The 15,125-nt window shown below is 45.2% G+C and overlaps 1 protein-coding gene across 2 annotated transcripts in view; it reads right to left on the minus strand.

Moving 5' to 3' along the window:
• Positions 1-15,125, minus strand: part of LOC134062582 (xylosyl- and glucuronyltransferase LARGE1) — an 80,269-nt gene that overhangs the window by 51,901 nt on the left and 13,243 nt on the right. The window contains exons 1-3 of one of the 2 annotated variants that reach the window (XM_062518643.1): positions 9,778-9,916; positions 1,968-2,044; positions 1,571-1,775 (exon numbers count right to left, since the gene is read on the minus strand). In XM_062518643.1, coding sequence (XP_062374627.1) covers positions 1,571-1,676 — 106 coding nt within the window. In that variant the 5' untranslated portion in view covers positions 1,677-1,775; positions 1,968-2,044; positions 9,778-9,916. Of the gene's footprint in view, positions 1-1,570; positions 1,776-1,967; positions 2,045-9,777; positions 9,917-15,125 lie in introns of those variants that run through there. The other variant, XM_062518642.1, reaches the window with a different exon arrangement.

The raw sequence follows: 15,125 nt of genomic DNA on the forward strand, positions 1-15,125 counted from the left end.
TTTTGAGACACAAAGAGCGTGACAAAGTGCTATGCAATAACGGGGGCGCTATTTCTGCAAACCGGGCAAAACTTTTTGCCAAAAAATATTCAAAATGTTTTCAATATTTTTTTTAAAAACATTTAAAAAAAAAAAAATCAAATAAATTAAAAAAATAAAAAATAATTCAATTCTACATTGAATTTTGAACATTACATTGCAAAAGTAATTGACAATTAAAAGATGAAACTGAATATTGAAAATTGAAATGCAAAATGAATTGCCATTTGAATTTTGAGACTAAAGTACCATGGCAAAATGGAATGCAATTCAATCCATGTTTATTCAAATTTTTAACCAAAATAAATCAAATTGATTTGATGATTGCATTGTCACTTTGTATATTAAAATGCAGTTTGAAAGAAAGTATTGCAAATTGTAATATTAAATTGCATAATGAATTAGCAATTGCCTAATGTAATGTCTTTTAGAATTGCATATTGCAGAATGCATTCTCATTTGAATTATGGAACTCATATGCTTCCATAGTTTAGTCCACTGTCTTGAGCCTAATTTAAAGATGCCTTTTTTTTTTTTTAACCGACTAGCGACAACTTTGGTCGGCTAACGTGGATACGGTCAACCATCGGTCAAACAGTCACCGGTTAACATCCCTACTTTGAAGTTGTGCATTGGTAGTTTCCTCCCAGGCCACTAGGGATGGCTTGCAGACCACACTTGAACGCAGAAACACTGGTCTAGAATACTGTTTGAATGAGAAGCTCTCAAAAGAAGGTAGTTCTGGTCAAAACGTTTCAAATGCCATATCAAAGGAGCAATGAATGTTGGAGCATAGAGACACACCTGTGTTTTTTCAGACTCTGCCTTGAAACAACATCCCCCGCCTTAAAACAACATCCACCAGCATCTTACTCCAAAGCACTGTCTCATTGGTCTTTGTCTTGAAGTGGGACCCGGGAGATTGTTGAAAATCAGTTTGTGGCGCAAGTTTGTGTGCCACAGAATGCCACAGACAGCATTGAAGTAAAACACAAAGAGCTCAGTGGCATCTCTCCCAGATCGTCCCGTTTATGAAAGATCATTGGATTTCGGTGGATAAACGGATCATATTTCATTTAAATAATACTGAGCTTGGCCCAACATCTTGACATACTGCAACTGCTTGAACAGCCGTGCTAACCTCCCAAGATGCTTTGCAAAACTCTGCCCTGCAGCTATACATACAAAATGAACGGTGTCAGACCCAAGTGTGGGAATTATCAATACCCACCATCAGCAAAGGGGCTAAGGAGTTGTGTGAAAGGAATCGAAGTTGAGTTGTGGTTTAATCATGACTAAATGGAGTGTTGTACAAAAAAAGATAAAGGGGAGAGAACAATATGTATAAAAGTCTGAGTGTTTGACAGTTTGAGTGTGAACAATTCAAACAAGAATTTGAACAGACAACCAGATAACAAAATCTAACATATTCAGGAGGAAAAACACATTGCCAATACCTATAACAGGCATAGAACAAAGACAGAACACACATACACACACACACACACACACACACAAAAAATTCCGCTACCTTGGAGGTTGCCGACGGAGAGGTAGAGCCAGGTGAGAGCTGGGATGAAGAGCAGGGCGAGGGAGAAGGCCAGGAACTTCCTGCGCCCACGACACAGTCCCAGCATCCTCTGGGGGTGGGCAAAGAGGACGGAATCAGGAGGCGGAGCAACCTCTTGGTGACTATGTGGGCAGTAGCTGCTGGCGAGGGTAGCGCATGGCACAGTCTGGGAGAGGAAGGGAAGAAAAGAAGAAAAAAAAGAAGAAAAGTGGAGAAATAAAGGAGACAAAGAATAGCGTGAGATTCAAAAGTTTGGAGAGAGATACAGAGTGATCACACTCCATGTATAGACTGAAGTAACACCAGAGACAACAGAATCACATTTAAAAACTATAATATTAGAACAAACTCAACTAACCAAAAAAACTTCACAGGGAATTTGTCAGGAGTGCCACCCGTGGCGTAGATACAGCATCTAAAATATATTCAGAGAGACTGAGATGGAGAAGAGAGAGAAAGAGAGGGAGGGAGAGAGAAAGAGAAGCAGAGGGAGAGAGAGAGAGAGAGAGACAAATCAGTCAACTCAACCATGATCAATCTGAACACATCTAGGATATTTCCTCTCATCCCAAGCACAGATAACAAATCAAAACATGTCAACCAATCTGGCAGTCATCCACAAAAATAACAAAGGAAGTGACAGCTGTTTAAAAACAAGCAAAGAATATGACTTTCTAAGACTTCTATACCTCAGGGATGCATTTCAACAGTTTCTTATTGATTGCCCTACTTGTCTACTTTCACTTCAGGAAAAAAAAAACATTGATGACTGTTTTATTCTTGTTCTCTATCACAGAATGAAACCTGAATTTAAATGTAAGGTGCGTTTGGCAATGGCCGTGACCCAAGGCATTATATTTTGAGGTTGTCGGTGTGTATGGTTACAGTATGTGTCCTTCCCAATCTCATGAATGGAATATTTCAATAAAGCCTCAAGGCACATGCTTCAAAATCTGGATTTTTGGACTCAAAGATGAACCAATAAGATTGTGGAGGTCACTGTGTTGAAGGTCACTGTGACCATGAAAGTTCCGTTCTTCTGAACACCATCACAACACAGAAATTCTTGTTACTCTTTATGGCATTGCATTTTGGACAGTAAATACTGTAGGTTACAGGTTGGTTGACTGCCAACAAGTGCAGTCGAAGTTAAATAAAAACAAAGGTCTTCTACTTAATTGAACATTTGCCATGACGACAACTTCAGTTCCAAACAAAAGCCCCCTAAAAATATTCCGCTCAAACATTGATAAACCTTTGCTTTTGGTTCTCCAGCAAACTTTTTTTAATACTGAAAGTTTTTACACCCACTTAATGGGTTCTCCTTGGGCTTTTAATAATTCATGAAGGACATGGATCAAAACCTCTGAAAAAAAACACTGAATATGCTCATACAGAGAGAACATTCCGCTCCTAATGTACTAGTGGTTAACACTCGACCTTCAGATGGATTTGGACCCGTGAAAGAAGAATATCACTTAAGTGCATCCAGTAACACAGTGGTGCATTAGACTGACAAATGGACCGCAGAAGAAAGCATCTTAAGTAGGCATGAAATGATTTCAGATGACCCACCACTTTTTTTGCATTAGTGTCTTTTTTTTGGGAGGGGGGGATTTTTGCAGCCAAAGAAACTAAGACAGCTCAAAAGCCTCATTACGGGAGATATTAATAAATTCACTATCTGTTACAACAGCGTTTCTGCAATTAGCCATTTGACCCTAGTCGATTTTTAATCCTCAACCATGGAGAGGCGGCCAAATCGAAGGTAGAAAAGCCTCTTTCTGGCCGGCGCCAGAAAGAGAAAAAAAAAGACGCAACCCCACCACAAATAACAATCAAAGTGCAACAGGGAACCCAGAAGGATGTGAAAAGACAACACAAGAGTATTCATTTCTTCTCTGGGGAAGCGAGTGGCATTTTAATGAAGGAGCGGTTTTTAATTTTAATCCTCATTTAACCATCAGGGTACCCAGCAAGCTGCTTGACTGCGGTTAAATGAGGTCGACCAGAGATGGGTAGCCGGGGGGGGGGGGGGGGGGGGGGGGGACGTGGGGGGTGGAAGGAGAACCCCTACCCCGTGCATTACCCCCCATACCCTGCTGGGCCTCTTTCGCTCTCAGCTAAGGTCTGCAGCTCTGACTGACCTCCACACATTCTCCATCACCTCAGCAGGAGGCCACGGCAGGCCAAGGATCTCCCGTATCCGTACACACAGAGAAATCCTGAGGCTTGAGATGTGGTATTAAACACACCAAGTCCCAAACATCAAAAAGGGTCATAAATATATTTAAAAGGCTAGTCCAAAATACGTGCCGATATAGGCAGTAAACCCACTCAAGCTCTGTTTAAACAGATAGAAATGCTCAGTCTGTTTTTCCCTTGCCAGTCAAATAATATTGACAAATGCTGTCTGCCTTACTTCAAGGAAAGTGTTTTGTGTATGAATGTTTTCAGTGAGTGTGTTGGTGTACGTGTGTTTGCTCAGTGTGTATGTGAGTTTTGTGAGTGAGAGAGACAGAGAGCAAAAGAAAGAAAGAGAGTGAAACAGAGAGAGAGAGAGAGTGAAAAAGAGAGAGAGAGAGACCGGCAAGACAGTGTTAGTGCTCACTAAAGGTTGGGCCATTTCAATAAACTCTCAAACCAATGGGCATTTTTAAGTGCTCCTGGCCATTAAAGCAGAGCTGGGGATTGGCGCTCCACACACACACACACACACACAGGGCAACTGTACAGTATATCTTGCCATGTTGACACTAAAGCGATGAGCAATCATGACTACATCCGCGCTCTATTGGTCTCAAGAGCCCGTGGGGAGGAGCGCACAGGGGAAGTTTAAGCAAATTGATATCTGTGCAAACTCACACAGACACACAGAGAGTGAATGAAGGGCCACAGCGGCAGCAGCACGCTGTAGATATTCAGGCTGAGGGATTCAGCACAGCTGCATTATGCTTACAGGGGTTTGGGGCTATTGCATTCGGTTGAGTGAGTTATGGAGGTTTTATCTGACAGTGTCTAACTTGTTATCTATTTGCCATCTTGTATGAACATGTATATAATGATCTGTCTCACAGACACAGCCACCCTCAAAATATCTGTGCAAGCCAAACTCACATACAGTAGACACACAGAAAGCGAATGAAGGGCCGCAGCACACTGTAGGAATGGTTAAGGGATTCAGCACAGCTGCATTATGCTTACAGGGTTTTGGGGCTATTGCATTCGGTTGAGTGAGTTATGGAGGTTTTATCTGACACTGTCTAACTTGTTATCTATTTGCCATCTTGTATGAGCATGCTCTGTCTCACAGACACAGCCACCCTCAAAATATCTGTGCAAGCCAAACTCACATACTGTAGACACACAGAAAGAAAATGAAGGGTCGCAGCACACTGTAGGAATGGTTAAGGGATTCAGCACAGCTGCATTATGCTTACAGGGGTTTGGAGCTATTGCATGTGGTTGAGTGAGTTACTGTATGGAGGTTTTATCTGACAGTGTCTAACTTGTTATCTATTTGCCATCTTGTATGAGCATGTATGATGATCCGTCTCACAGAAACAGCCACCCAAAAAAATTCTTGCTGTACTCTCAGACTGCAGTGTGCGCACATCCAACATGACAGTGCAATATGTTATGAATTACAGTGGGCTTGTTTGGGGAGTAAAAAACACACACACAATGCAGTGTAAGTCACACATGACCCTGAGATTTGAAATGTGGGAGGATAAAATGCCCTGGTGGAAAATGCCCTGTTTCTCTGTAACAGTCATTTGATTTATTTGCAGTAACTTTTGTATGTAGTGAAAGTCACTGTCCAGGGTGAACGGTTTGGAATTATGCACTGTTCTGTGTTTTATTGAAAGCCCGTTGATTACTAAATAAAACGATGAGTTACAGGACAAATAACTTAGGGCAATGCTGAACATGTAGAACATGTACAGTAGATGCATATAGTAAAGTGAATGTATGGTTTGTATTTCTATTCTTATTTTAATGTAGTTTGCAATAGTTTGGTGTGTGTGTGTGTGTGTGTGGGGGGGGGGGGGGGTTGTGGGGAGAGGGGGTTACAGAATAAACTAAAAAGTTGTGTACCTTCAGCGGGCTTCTCACAGTCTGGATCAATGGCCACAGCTACTGTCAACTTGCAAACAAGACCCTTATTTCTGACAGGAGTGCTGGTCCATGTCTCAACATACTCACATGGCTACAAATGTGTGCGCACACACGCACGCACGCACACACACACACACACACACTCACACACAGTAACAACCGCAAGTTTCTCCCCACCACACACACACACACACACCGAGATACACATAAGCAAGCACAGACACTGCGGGAGTGAACTGTGAGAGCATTTGAGGGTGCGTGTGGATTTCTGGGGCTGGTCTTGCCAGTGGGGACAGATACCATTTCTCCGGATGACACAGGCGCCACTACTGTCCCAATCCATTTACAAAAGCCCTGTCTGCTCTGCTGCATGTCAACACCATCCCTGCCGTGACAGGCCAGGGTTGGACTTCCATCGCCCCCCCATACACACACACACACACACACGTCCCAAATCACAGCCAAACACAACACTCTGAGGAGGAAAAACAAATGGCTTTAAAATAACTGGTAAAAGATGCCATGAGAAGCACTGGGATCTTGGGGGGTTCATTTTCTGAGGGACTGAGACATCACTGGTGTTGTGGGGTGATGGCACAGTGATAATATATTTGCCATGATTGTGATGGCAGCTTATTTTCACTCATACTGTGCCCTTGAAACACTTCAAGTGTCATTTCTCTCAACTTCTAGAGCTCAATCATGTCCTTCATTGACATGAATACCTGGTACACAAAATGAAACCAGACAAGTGAAGTGCAATTAGTCTGTCAACATCGGTTTACACTGATTAAAGAAAAATGGATGGCTCATTGACAGGTAATTACAATTTTGACAGGCTTTTAAGACCGCTTTCGTCAACACATCTTTTCCAGTAACATTTCGGCGCTTGAGATCTCCACAATTACACAAATCCACCACAGATTTCTCATGTAAATTGCTAAAGAAACATTTGCAAACCCCCAACAGGATAAACACAGACAAGGGGTAATGCATCTTCCCTAAAGAAGCCGTGTGGAGATTCATGTTTATGCAACAGACAATCCACGATTAAGTGTTCAGAATTACGCTCACACCTTTAAATGGTCATTTCGCGAAATGGATTGGGTCAAGATTTAGCTCATTACAAAATGAGGAAAAAGTCTGCTCAATTGAAACGGGTGCTTAGCTATATCTCTCTGCCACACGACCATAAATCTGGTGCGGGAAAAAGTGCCGAAGCAAGGGCCGAATTCATTACGGAGGAGGGGAAGGGATGAGAAAGAGATGGATGTTGGAGACGTCCTCTCCCCCCCCCCCCCCCCCCCCCCACAAACCTGCTTTGTCTGCAGTAAGGGCTCCGAGCGAGGTGGGCAGGCAGGCAGGCAGGCTGGCTCAGGTAGGATGCTTAACGGCCCTCCTGTCGCCGTCGGCCGTGCCAAAACCCGAAGCGTGCCGCCGCCGCGGCAGACTAGCTGACTGCGCACCTGGAGGTACGAGACACGCCCACGCTGGCAGATGGAAACATCCGGAAGGAAGAAAAAAAAAAAAAAAAAACACTAAAGCACACTCAATAAGTTCCGGGAAAAACATCCACAGGTATATATAGCCGACTGCTGGGGAACAATGAGTTGCTTAGTGGTATTCCCCACATAACCGACGCGCGGAGTTGAGGCGTTGACTTTGATGGAGGAGAGCAGTTTTTGGTTTGGAGTGGTACAGCACTTGGCACATTACTCATCCTTTGCCCCACGCGAGTGCTGTGCTGCTGACACTAGGCCTAGCCTTTGCCTCCATCTGCTGAAGATTGTTGAAATTCGGAACGATACGATTTGGTCTATTTGCTTGATATGCATCTGAGGCCAGTGGCACAGATGATGGGATTAGAGCTGAGGTTCCAGACGTTTAGGGTAAGTACTGGGATAAGGAGTGCAGAACTTGAGCTAAACTTTTTAAGAGTCTAACTTGATGATGAGTGTAATAGGAAAGCAAACTCCAATGTAGAAAGCATCTCTGCTTTCAATCGCTGCCAGAAAATGTTAAAATGTAGTGCTATTGCATAATGCAATGAAGACAGAAATCTGACAAAGACAGAAAAGAGCTGCAGCTTTTTCCGAGTAGGTCTGCGTCTTTGGGATTTCTGCACAGAGGCCAAAAAGACTGAGATTTTTCCCGGGATTTGTGTAGCGCTATAGGGAAGTTTCCCTGACAATGACTGATATTTACAGTCAGCATGAAATATGCCAAGCAGTGCCTTTATGTTGACAGAGACGTCAGGGTCAGGAGTTGTTTTTATAGCTTCCGCAAAGATTGAATTTTAATGGGTCTCCGACAGGCATGCACACACACACACCCACGCCAAAACGCACACACACACACCCACGCCAAAACGCACACAGGCGTGGGCATTTCCCCCCCCCACACACAGAGAGGAATATCTGCAACTTCTCATTTATGCAGCAGTGGAAAGCGGTGTTAAGGTAAGATGAGAGTGACTTTAACAACCAATAAATATTTGGAGAAAACCTCTGATGTTTTTGAAGGGTTACTGACACTGAAGCCCTTACCGGAGACGAAAGACTGAACTTGTATGCATTTATGCACCAAGGGTCTGTCTGAGGACATCTTTGTGTTAACCTTGGTGTGCATATGTGTGTGTACCTGCATATTTGTGTGCCATCTTAGTGTGTGTGTGTGTTTCCATATCACTCTCGGTGTGTGCCTGTGTGTTCCAGTGTTTGCACAATCGTGCATGCGTTGCACGTGTGTCATGTTCACTTCCTATAATCCCTCTCCTGTTATTCCTAACATCACCTGAAGCTCAGCACATAACGGAACGTTCTGACAACTCATGAATTCAATTCCTCTCATCCCGCAGAGGTTTCAGTAATGACATAAGGGCCCGCTGTGGGAAGACTATGTTTGGTATTCTGTCCATCTAAATTAAGCGCCAGCCTCGACAGTCTGAACTGACGTGAACTCGGAACGTCGGACCGCGCACGCGCCTTCAATTCCCGGCGCTAAAACTAAGTTGAAACGTCCATTAAGGGGCGGCTCCCTCACACGTTACCCATCAGCTTGCTTTTTTTTTTTTTTTTTAACGACCGACGGGACAGCGAGAGTGCCTCAGATCTGCCCACGTGCCGCACCCATAGGGAAGCGTGCTAAATTTAAAATGTTAGCCCATGGCAATGCGCAGAGACAGCTGGGCCCTCATCATTCCCCTTCTCCAGAAGAAGAAGCGTTTACAATGCACAAGTGTGTGAAGTGTGTGAAAAATGTGAGGGGTTGATACGTGTGTGTTTGTGTGTGTGTGTGTATGGGGTTGCTGGGGGTTGCTGGTCAAAACAGGGTCTTCCATTAGATCAAATAGAAACCAGGTCTGTGTACTGCCCCCCGCACTGCCATCCAGAGCAGACAGACCCTGTGATGGCATACTGTGCCTGTCACTTCTGGTTTGATCCCGGCTGCCTGCTTCACTTTGAGCAATTGCCACAGGTCATTGCTCCCTTGTGAGGCGGAAAAGATATGAAACCGAATGGGAGACCCCTTGCCCTTCATGGGAGAGAGAGGGCACAAACAAACGCTGGCTCTTCTTGTTTGCTACTTGTCAGCACTGATTTAAAGCATAGAGGGCTTCTTTTTGTTGTTGTTGTTGTTGTTGCTTCCGACACGTTTGGCGCGTATGCAGGCGGCGGTGGAAAGCTGCTGCCACTTAAAGCCGTGTTTGCAAATGCACTCGACAAAGAGTCCGTGCACTTCAACAGAGAAAGGGAGGGAGGAGAGGCTTCCAAAAAGCAGTGGTGAGGACAAGAGAGAGAGAGTGTGGGAGAGGAAGGTAAGAACGAGAGGCAAAGAGGTGAAGAGTCATCTCCACCTGCAGCCAAACTCTTTCCGTGATAGTCGAACGGAGCCGAAGATTAGCAAAGACCCCAATTACACAGGGAAGAACACCATGATTTTTTCCCCCTCCATAGCGTGGAAAACGAGCATCACTTAACGAAATATAAATGCAAAGAAAACATATTGATTAAAGGGTGTGGACTTAATTCCATCTCATGTTATCTTACCTCAGACTGTTGTTAACATGCAGAGAAGTAGGTAGGAGGCTGGATGGCTTCGTGAGTGGGAGCTTCACATTAGAAGGGCAGGGTTGGCGTTTCGCTCTGAGCCCAGGGTCCTAGCTAAGCTGCAGTTAATAGTTTGCTGGAGAACACCGACCGACTGCCAGAGGTCATCATGAAATATGCATGCCATTTTCGGGGGGGAAAAGATGAATTTCGACCTCTGTGGCAATTCAAAGCAATTAATACAGCCTGCCAACCAATCCCTCCTACCTCTGCCCATAGCCCTCCCACCACCGCCCACCCATCCCCCCAACAGCATACTTCCAAAGTTCTCAAAAAACTAGGCCGCTTCGTTAATTTTCAGAGAGATGGGGTGACGTTTCGGCGCCGCGGCGACAGTCCCGACTGGCAGAGCTACGTAGCTCAAAGCACAAAGTTTTTGACGCCCGAGGTCCTACCCGGGCATTCGCTTTTTTCCGCGGCTTACCCACGGAGTGGTTTGACACCTCCAGCCCACTCGCTTTGCTTTATTCACCTGCAACAGTGTAAACAAATTCAGAACTAGCCTCCAGGAGATGATGGGGACCTTTCAGATGTTGCCCTGATTAAACAACCCCTCCAGTCCCCAAACTCTGCTGGATTCCTCCCTGTATGAAAAGATATGAAAAGATAATGTAATCCCCCACCCCCAAATCCTGAACCCCCCCTCACAATGTTTACAAAAGGCTCAGGGACGAGGCAGACTGTTTGTAGTCAAAAGGGACAAGGGCCCATGCCGATCCAAAAAGGGTAATTAATCAAGGCCTCCCTTTGGTGTCAATGGAACAGGAGTAATAAAAACAGCCCATAGAAGCATTCATCATTGTTGGACTCCTATCTCCTCCTTTCTCATTCTCTCGCTCACCCGTTCACTTGCTCACTTGCTCTTGCTTTTCTTCTCCTCTTTCTCTTAGTTGATCTCATCCTCTTTCTCGCTCCTCCTCTCCTCCTCACTCCTTACTCCTCTCTCTCTCTCTCTCGTTCTCTCTCCCCTCACGTCTCGTGCAAATTCCTCTCTTTCCCTTTCCCCTCTCCCTCTTTCTCCCTTCAGCATCAGTGCAGGCAAGCCTGGAGCTTTTGGTCTGGCACTCTACACACTATACCAAATGTGCTAGCATGTCATTAGCGCAGCCATTTCTAAATTTGCCACTCTCAGAAGGAATATGAGGATGTTTATTTATGAGTTCTGCAGAAGGGGATTTATCCCTGGAGATGAGCATCCATTTTTCATGATGAAGGTCGTTCCAGCATGCAAGAGAGAAGGAGGAGAGAGTAACAAAGTCAAAGAAAAGAGGAAAGCAGAGGAAGAGAGAGACAGAGGCAGAGTGAGAGAGAGGGAGAGAGAGAGAGAAGAGAAGGAAAGGCAAGGAGAGGAGAGGAGGTCTCCTTTAAAGTGATTCTCCTGGGTGTATTGAGAAAATGAAAAACCTCAAGGCATCCTGCTGGTGATGGCTTTAAGTGAGATACCGCCCTCGATCAATATGCAAAATCAATGCATACACTTCATAATGCCATGAACATTAACATAAAAAAACAAACCAGCAAGAAAAGCCTAATACAATAGCATAATTCATAGTGGAGGAATCAGACATTTCAACAGCATCCCAACTCTATTCTCACATCCAGAAAGCTTGCTTTCCTTTCTCACATATGAACAAGAAAGTTGAGGCAAATGAAGAATCACTGTCTGACACATTTCAAAACTTTCTGCATTTCCATGACACCCACCCCCGTCTTTTTCCTTGACAATTGTGAATGTCGAGCATGCCAACTTCTCCTAATCCGCTGGCTTTGAATTGTTTTTCCAATACCTTCGCAACAACCACAATGAAAAAAAAAAAAGCCTCGCGATTCAGTCCCCGCTTAATCCCCAGTAATGAAAAATCAGAGTGAAATGCAGAGACTTTTTTCCCAATGAGGGACCATTCCAGGGATTTTTTTTTTGTTTGTGCATGCTATCGTTACACATCACATTAGCCAACCCAGCAGGAGACTGGGTGAAATCCAGCCCTTCCTTTCCCGTGCTGCCTTTCCCCGCCGCGAGGCAGCTAAATCCCACGACTTTGGTTTAATGCTGTCAGTGGTCGGTCTGCTACTCACTATCAGCCTAAATTACTAAATTACTATTAACAGGATCTAAAAAAAAATATGATTTTGGCTCGACGTAATCCAGAGACAAAGTTATCCAGACCTTGACCTCTTGGTGAGCTTGGAATCGGCTCAATTCATCACACTAAACCCGATGAGCGGAAACCATTAAAAAGCCTGTTGGAAACGTATACCTCAAAAACCCTTCAACTTGCAGGATGTGATACATTAGGCAACTGCTGCTTGCGATGAAGCTTTTCTGACTGTGCCAAGCTGAAGTCGAGCCAAGGAACATCTGGAGCTCAAGGGAAATCTAAAACACGTAAATGCACGTGGAATGATTAGATTTCTTTCTTGTGTTTATTTATATATACCAAGGCATGGTGAACTTAATTCACCTCCAGTCAGTATTCACAAATGTGTCTGAAATCCCCCTCACCATCTGTGCAACCACATCCATGTTCCAAAAAAAAAAAACACACAAAAAAAAAAAGGACATCACCTCATGTAAAGAGAGGATAGCCGGCACCAAAAGCAAACAAATAAAAGAAAACATTGCACTGCCACTGCAGGCTTAGCGGAACAATCAAACACAGGCATGTTTCCTCTGGACGAGTGTGCACTCAGACGGTGATGGCGTGATTTCCTATCGGCCCTGACAGATGAATCATGGGAAGTGGTGGTGACAGGCTCATACATATTCTGCCCGCCCATTTCTCTCAGAGACACCAGCAGGATGGCTTCTTCTTGTTCGACTCCGGCTTCCCCAGTGGCACAGGTATCAGTGAGTGATTGGTCTGTATCTGCGATATCTATGTGTCTGTCAGTGATTCAGATGCTGTGAGAGAGCAGTCAATCACGGCCTGTCTGTCCACGCCAACAGGCACACCAACCCACACATAGCTCCCTATTGTCAATTCTGGTAGCCACTGTTGCATTACGGCCTTGCCAATCAACTAAAGAACATGTCTACGAGTCAAGTTTTGAAGAGGTATTCAAGTGTGGCCATGACGAAGCTCCGACATAATCCACCAACCAACTTTCAGACACTCTTGCACTTATACCCATGTGTACAACGCACACTTACACAGTTTCACACAATATAAACTGTAGTGTGTACAATCAACAGGCAGGCAATTTATGAGTTGGCTAATCAGAAATGCACTCACTACAATCACACAACTGTGGACATGCATCAAGGCTGAATACCACTAAGCACGAAGCACAATTTAGTCCTTCAATCAGTGCCTGCCATCATAAGAAGAAATCAAATCGAGTTTTATCAGGTAAAGAAGTGTCGACTTGAATAGTCCGCAACAGGAGGTTACAATTACACCCACCCTTTTGACCATAGAAAAGTCGGGATCAGTTTGTGTGTAGGAAAGACATGGTTTCATCCCTTAGATGTGTCAATCACTCTTCACGCCATGCAGAGGGGTGGAGACAAGTGGCCCAGTCACCAAGCAGCAGAAAAGCAAACATTCTCTGGTAATAAAGTTGCCATGACACACAAATGTGGAATTATCATCCGTGATTGAATTCAGTGGCCACATCACGCCATGATCAGGAGGCTCTATCAAAACATGAGAGGGGGAAAATTGGGCTGGAGTACAAACATGAGGGGAATGAACCAGGCCGAATAACGGACATGTGATCGTCTGCAGTCAACAGTATTCTGACAGAGCAAGATCATAACAGTGAGAGGAGAGAGAGAGAACAAAGAGGTTAAGGGAAACACAACAGAAGAATAGGGCGACAGACAGACAGACAGAAAGGAAAAGGAGATGAAAGTAAAAACAAACTGATATGGACACACCTTCCAAGTCCAACATGAGGCAAAGAGAGAATGAAAGAATGAGAACCAAACCAAGGAGGGAGAACAGAGCAGTAATGTAACAAGACGAGTGAAAGAATACAGAAGGAAAACAAAAGAAAAGAGAATGAAAGAGGGAGAGACAGAGAGAGAGAGAGAGAGACGTCACTCTTCATATCCTCTCATTCTCTCCTTGCACCCTAGGGGTCTGGTGGTGCCCTTTGCGAAATAGGGGCTCGAGGTGGCTGGCTTACTGTACCTTGGCACGTCTCAGCAGGTCAATACCTTTTCCACCGCCGAGTAGGTCGATGCGCCCTGGGTGCGGAAAACACTTCACACCCTTGTTTTTTTTCTCTCTCTCTCTCTCTCTCTCTCTCTCTCTCTTCTCAAAGCAACCAGAGCAGCGGCGAGGCAGCAGGCTAATTGACTCCTCGGTTACCGCCGTTGGAAGCCCAACACCTTCGTGTAGCTTCGCCTGCTGTGGGAAGGTCAGGGAAGTGCAGCCAAATCCGAACCCCCCCTTTGCTCGATACTCCCCCAGCACGCGCATCCACATCTACACCACACCCCTCCTCCTCTTCAGCCGCTGCCACCACCACCACCACCACCACCACCACCACCACCACCACCACAAACTCCTGTCTAGGTGCAGCCCTCCTGCATTAAAAAACTAATGAGAAATTAAAGTGACAAAACAGCCCTACTGCTTTTGTAAGTGGCCATTTATTACGCGGGGAGGTAGCACGCCGGTGCAGCTAATGAACACTAAAGTATTAAGAGGCACACTTGTTCTGACGTGTCGCTATCCTCCAGAGGGGGGGCTGGGGGGTTGGCTGGATGTTTGGGGAAGGGAATTAAGAGCTCTTCCCGTTCACATTGCAATTTTGATTTCATTCTGACCCCCTTTTTTCTCCGTGCGTGTGAGTGCGTGGGGGGGGGGGGGGGGGGTAGAGTTATGCATGACAGAAGCTAACTGGGGAGTTGCAGGTGTCAGGTTTAGGTGAACTGGCGTTCCAGTGATTGCCCCGGCATCTCTGCCGCAGCAATTTGGGAGAGGAAAAAGAGGCAGCAGAAGCACCGGTGGGCTTACTAAGTAAACCCCCTCTTAAGCTGATTCCGGATCTGAGGTCGCTGGATGGCAGGGGGGGAGGTGGAGGGTTGTCAGTAATCAGCTATCCCCCAACCTGCTGTCTGCCCAAAGGCCATCTCTGCTTCAGTTGGTTCCACTCGACCGCAATGCAGAAGCCCTGGCTGTCCTTCCGCCATCAATGTCGTGTCCAAAATTCTAAACAAGTGAATCTGTTTATTCTACATTTGGCTTGCAAATTTCTGCGTCTAAACCTGACATGCCTTTCCCTGTGCCTTTGTGACAGGCTTTGGTCTGGGTGCATGAGAATCTGACTCACTACTG

Source organism: Sardina pilchardus, chromosome 17 (assembly GCF_963854185.1).
Source record: "Sardina pilchardus chromosome 17, fSarPil1.1, whole genome shotgun sequence".
Lineage (NCBI taxonomy): Eukaryota > Metazoa > Chordata > Actinopteri > Clupeiformes > Clupeidae > Sardina > Sardina pilchardus.